The following is a 6,192-nucleotide window of genomic DNA, read 5'->3' on the forward strand; positions in this document are numbered from 1 at the left end:
TAACAATTAATTAATTTATATAAAATTTAATTTGTAATTATTCATCAAATTCCAAAAAACTATTTTACAAAATGCTTTGATTATGTTTTAAAAATATGCGGGTGACTAAATTTGACAAGGTGAAGCACCTTTGAGGATATAACTACTAATAAACTTTATTTGACTCTGGTGTTGGTCCATTTCTTTTTTTTTTTAATCACGAAATCTGCTTCTCTAACATCCACCAAAAATGAAAAAATGAGATTTGAACAACTATGGTCTCTGAGGGTTCGCCACAATAGACTTACCATCAAACCACACATCACTATTCATTGCTGATCCACTTCTTAGTCACAACAAAAAGATTTGAACTTTAGTTTTCTCAATTTCCTTTAATATTCCTCAAAATTAATATTACTTGGAAGTGCCCCTAAACATATGACGTTCGTACTGGTTTAACAACTCTGAAAGATTTTTCTCAGTGCATCATTTAAAAATTTAAAAATAAAAATATAATAATTCACAAAACTGACCCACACCTAAATTCAACGAATTCGGAAACAAATAAAAATCATAACCACCCACCAACTACCGCATGGGCGGCGGGCAATGACGAACTGCAGAATCCCGTCAACCAATCTCGCTCTTATGTCCGCTCCCTCTTCCATTGCAGGAATTTGTGAAACCACTTTATTCACAACTAACGTATAGGCGGCCTGGCCCGTTTCATCACGACTTGCAGAATCCCACTGACTCGTTTGCCAGAAGCTTTAACGCTGGGATATAGAGGGGCGCACATAGTACTAATATAAATTTTAAAAAGGGTAAGCAGCCATGGATTCAACCTTTGATTTGCTCCAGAGTTCTATTGCGAGCTTCAGGGTGACCCTCGGCCAAGCGCTGAGTGTGATCCTCTTGTCAATAGGCTTGCTCTGTGTGGTTAAACAGAGTCTGAGAAAGCGGCTCCCTCTACCGCCTGGTCCGACTGGATGGCCTCTAATTGGCAGCCTTCCACTTCTGGGCAACATGCCCCATCACTCGCTCTATCTGCTAGCGAAGCAATATGGTCCGATCTTGCATTTAAAGCTCGGGACTACAGACACGGTGGTCGTCTCGTCGCCAAAGATAGCGGAGGCGTGCCTCAAAACGAACGACCTCAACTTCTCCAGTCGGCCAGGCAACTCAGCTGCCAAATACATCGGCTACGACTCCAAAGGCCTCCCCATGGCTCCCTACGGCCCCTACTGGAGAATGCTACGGAAGGTCTGTAATATTCATCTCTTTGCCGGCAAGGCCCTGGACGACCTGCAGTCGGTGCGGCAGGCGGAGGTCGGGATGCTGCTGAAGTCGATTCTGGACCATGAGCGGCAAGGAAAGGCTGTTAACCTCGGGGAGCTGCTCAACATCTGCACTGCCAACGTTCTCGGGCAGATTATGTTGAGCAGGCGCGTGTTCGACTCACAGGGGTCGACCGCGGGTGAATTCAGGGAAATGGTGGTGGAGCAAATGGAATTGGCCGGGAGGTTTATTATTGGCGACTTAGTGCCGTCTTTGGCTTGGATGGATCTGCAGGGACTGCGAAGAAAGATGAAAAAACTGCATAACAGGTTCGATGAGTTCTTCAGTAGGATGATAAAGGAGCACGAGACTTTGTCCTGTAATGGAGGAGAGAGGGCCGATTTTCTGAGTGTGCTTTGGAATCTTAGAAATGATGCAGATGGTGAAGGAGGGAATCTTACGGATGCCGATATCAAGGCCCTTTTGCTAGTGAGTCTTATTAAATTGATTTAACAAAAAAAATTGCAATTTTCCATTCTGTTTTCTTTGCTCAGATTTTATGCTGAGAGAATTTCCCGATTAAACTCTTGGGATTTTTTTATTCTGTCTCACTTTTCAGGTGGGATAAAAAATCCTCCACGCAGTTTGATCGAGAAGATTAAGATTCTTTCAATATAAACAACTGTTTGAAATCTGTACTCCCTCAAATTTTATGTTTTTTTCTATCTTTTTTTTCCAAAAAATTTGGGTCAGATTTTATGCTTTTCTTCAGCTTTTCTCCGATGATTTTCCCGAAGTACTATCTTCTGATCCCCTTAGAATGTTTATGGTGTTGTCTGGAATTGGAAATGCAAGACAATGAGGCGGTTAGTGGAATGTGAAGATTGTTTTTTAAAGAAATCTGATGATGGTTTGAATTAATTTTTTTTATTTTGGAAATGGATTATTATTATAAAAAAAATTGGTGCCTAAAAAAATCAGGTTGTACTGGTGGTCCGGGAATATCTGTCAAAGGGGAATATGCTGAAGCTTTACAAAATTATTAAGAAGCTATGCTACTGGAAACTGATCTTTATGATCGAAGTTATATACTATATAATATAGGTCTTGTGCATTAACTCGTTTTCTTTCTGGGAAGAAATGATTATAGATAAAGAAATTGGTTTTTTCCGGGGAGACGTAACCAATTGGACCAGGAAATGACTGTAAATACAGAAATTGGTATTGGTTTTTAACCAATTGGACCAAGAAATGACTGTAAATAGAGAAATTGGTATTGGTTTTTTCGGGGGCAGACGTAACCAAGTGGACCAAGGCAGTGGATTGTGAATCCACCACCTGCCCCAAAAATTTTCATTTGATTTTATCACAAAGGTGCTTAAATTTTCATTGTTTTTCAAGAAAATGTTTTGTTTCGTTAGACTATTCTATTGGGAATTTCTCGCTAGAATCAGGTGAATTTCCCTCATTGGAATCTGGGGATTTTGATTTTTGTTTTTTTTTTCCAAGAAACTCCATCTTGAAAGCGTTGGAATGAACTTTTTGAAATTGTTTTCCAAAAAATGTTTTGTTTCTTTAGATTATTCTATTGGGAATGGGTTGTCTAGATGGTAAATTTCTCATTACACACTGTTGAATTTTTTTTATTAGAAATTGGTGATTTTTTTAAAAAAAAGGCATTTTGAAAGTGTTTGAATAAATTTTTTGAGAATAAAAATAGATTTAGCGCCATTAAAAACCATAATTACTATATTCACTAATGTCTTTAAAAATAAATAAATAAAATAAAATTAACAAATATTTAGATAAAATTAAGTTCCGTTCCTGTATGGATTTGTCCATTCCCACCTATATTATCAAAGAAAACAATATTTCGTCAGTACAGTGTTTTCTATGGAGGTTGCCCACCATGGTCAATAATGCAGTCTTGGTCAATAGTGCTGGTTTGCTTTAGTCTTACTCTAAAGGGATAATGTTTCTCAAGATTCATTTACATAAGATTTATTCGCATAGAATACTAAGGCTAGTATTTGGTTGAACATGTATAGATAACTGCGAGCATCCAAAAAGAAAACAAGATATAAATAATTATAAAATAGGAAAAGTTTTAGTTTTTCAATTTTATTATCGTTTTAGAAGATTAGAAAATTAAGAAAATAGAGAATGAGAGAATTTGTGAAGAGAGTTAAGATTTAATTTTAAATATATTTAAAATATATATTTATTTATTAGATAAAAAAAATTTGAAAATGAAATTTTGAAACTAAATAATCAGATTAAATTTAAGTTTTGAAAAAAGAAAAGTTTTATAAGAAAAAAGAAATATGTTTTTTTATTAAATTATATATCTAAAACTATTATATTATTTAAAATTATTAGAAATTATACCAAATTTGGAAAAAAACTAACTAAACACATTATTGTAAAAATATATATATATATATATATCCCACTGGATTTTTTTCCAAATTAAAAACTTTTCATTGGAATTTTATCATTCCAACTTATAAAATTTGAATTTTGAATTCTGATAAATTAATTAACTTAATTGATAGCTGTAACCAGAATTTCTATTAAATTTGATGAAATCCTATCAGAATTTTTCAATAGTTTGCAAAGCAAAAACATAGCATCTTTAAACTACTGTATTGGGATTAGGCTTTTCTTTTTAATATTTCACTTTAACTTGCAACGTATCAATGTGCAGACGCTGTTTACAGCAGGCACGGACACATCTTCGAGCACGGTGGAATGGGCAATGGCAGAGCTGATACGTCACCCAGAGATGATGAGGAGATGCCAAAAGGAATTAGATTCCGCGGTGAGCGGGGAGGAGAGAAGGGTGCAGGAGTCGGACCTACAAAAACTTCCATACTTGCAGGCGGTGGTGAAGGAGACGTTCAGGCTGCACCCGTCGACTCCCCTGCTCTTGCCTCGGTTGGCAGCGGAGGCGCGCGAGATAGAGGGGTACTACATTCCCAAGAACGCCCGACTCATGGTAAACGCATGGGGTATGCAGCGGGACCCGGACGTGTGGAAGAGACCATTGGAATTCGATCCGAACAGGTTTGTGGGCAGTAATGTCGACGTTAGGGGCAGCGATTTCCAGCTAATCCCGTTCGGCGCAGGCAGACGGATCTGTGCGGGCATGAGCATGGGAATCCGCATGGTACAGCTCATGCTCGCAACCTTACTTCATTCCTTTGATTTGTCTCTTCCCGACAGCCAGCTGCCCGAGAAGCTCGATATGGGGGAAGCCTTCGGTCTCACAATGCACAAGGCAGTGCCGCTCGTCGTAGTTCCCGCAGCTCGGCTTCCCCTCCACCTCTACAACTAATGTACCACCTCTACAACTAATGTAGAACCTAAATACTGTTTCTTACGTTCAACCGAGGCACCGATGTCGGTGTTCTGACGTCGTGTCAATATGTTAGTTTCTCTTTCGGCTTCCGTAAATTTGTATTTCAGAGTCGCTGAGCACTAAGCACTTATTCATCCCATGAATGTAAGGGTGAGCCTGCAGGCGGGTTGAGTTTCCCTCATCAGTGCGTCTCGTCAAAGCGAAGGCAATTATTTGGTAACTCTATGATTGATATAATGTAGAGGACGAAGCAAGTCAAATAACCTAATATTTATAGTAATATAGTGTGAACATGATCTATGAGGTGGGCAATTTCTATTTCCAACCCTATTGAAATATAAATGCGGTCTAACATCTAAGGGGAATAGGAGTTCCCTTGCATTTATATTTCTCTCAAAGTTGACTTTGGCATGTTAGGAGCTCAGGCAACTCCTATTCCCCTTGCATGTCAGACGCATTTATATTTCAATAGGGGTGGAAATAGGAATTGCCCTATGAGGTGTATTAATTGATTTGATTGATTTGAGTGGGGTTTATTTTTTACTATATTTTAAGATTAAATTTTAATAGTATTAATTGATTTAATTGATTTGAGTGGGTTTATTATTTACAGTTAAGTATAAGGGAGATGTGTAATGTATTTAATGTTTAATATGGACTTGACATGTGTACAATAGGTTTAGTTGATTTCCAAGATTCAAATTTAAATTGTCGGGCATTACTCATTTATAATTGTTTGGAATTGCTTCTATTTATTGGGAGAAATGTATATTGGGTGATTAGTTTGTAACTCTTCAATATTTAACTTCAATATTCCTACTTTGGTTGTGTTGTTGTGGGTGTCATTTCCCTACTTAGTGGCTTGTGTCTATTGGTGTTGTCTCTCTCAATTCTATGATGGATTTACACAAGAACCTCTAGGTTTAAAATTATGATATGTTCAAATTGCAAAGGCTGAAGTTTGATTTGTTTCTCTTGGTTTTGGATTATATACCCATAACTATTTTGATCTCCAAGAGCTTAAGCTCAAGGAAAACTAGGAAATTAGTAAAGGAAATAGAACATCCAATTTCTCCATCTCCTCTAAAGTTAATACTATGAATTGTAATGCATCTCTAAAGTTGCAACTATTATGACTATTTGTGTTTGGGTCAAGGCTCAGCGTGACATATTTGACTATGATAGGGAATTTGGTGATGAATATGCACAAAGATTCTTAGTCTAGGGCATCTCACGAGTGGTAGTTTGCAACCTCAAGACAAGGAGAATAGACGAAAAATAGTGTACACTAGCTTATTGAAGATATGGAGATCAAAGATAGTGAATCAATTCAAACAATCAAAGGCCTAAAAGAGACCACAAGTCATTATAATTTTCATTAATATATGTTTTTAAAGGTGTTAGGTCCCTATACTATTAGTGTAACCCCTTATTGTTATTAGTACAACCCACTTATTATATTGATGTACCCATGTAGTGCCCATATTGTTACTATTGTGCCCCATAGAAGCCGACTATTGTTATTATTGTGCCCTTACATTATTATTGTTATGTCGGGTCTGATTATGTTATGA

General features: G+C 37.2%; 1 protein-coding gene across 1 annotated transcript; it reads left to right on the forward strand.

Moving 5' to 3' along the window:
* The first annotated feature begins 668 nt into the window (after positions 1-668).
* Positions 669-4,598, forward strand: LOC149232618 (flavonoid 3'-monooxygenase CYP75B137-like). The gene is made up of 2 exons (XM_089376525.1): positions 669-1,746; positions 3,965-4,598. Exons 1-2 carry the CDS (start codon positions 814-816, stop codon positions 4,592-4,594), a joined length of 1,563 nt encoding a protein of 520 aa, XP_089232651.1. The 5' UTR covers positions 669-813; the 3' UTR covers positions 4,595-4,598.
* Positions 4,599-6,192: the final 1,594 nt, after the last annotated feature.

Source organism: Pinus tabuliformis, chromosome J (assembly GCF_031772625.1).
Source record: "Pinus tabuliformis cultivar Carrire ecotype Pingquan chromosome J, CPIR1, whole genome shotgun sequence".
Lineage (NCBI taxonomy): Eukaryota > Viridiplantae > Streptophyta > Pinopsida > Pinales > Pinaceae > Pinus > Pinus tabuliformis.

Coding starts and splice junctions, on each gene's coding strand:
- LOC149232618 (XM_089376525.1), top strand. CDS start 814: ATGGATTCAACCTTTGATTTGCTCCAGAGTTCTATTGCGAGCTTCAGG. Junction 1,747..3,964: donor ATATCAAGGCCCTTTTGCTA/GTGAGTCTTATT, acceptor ATCAATGTGCAG/ACGCTGTTTACAGCAGGCAC.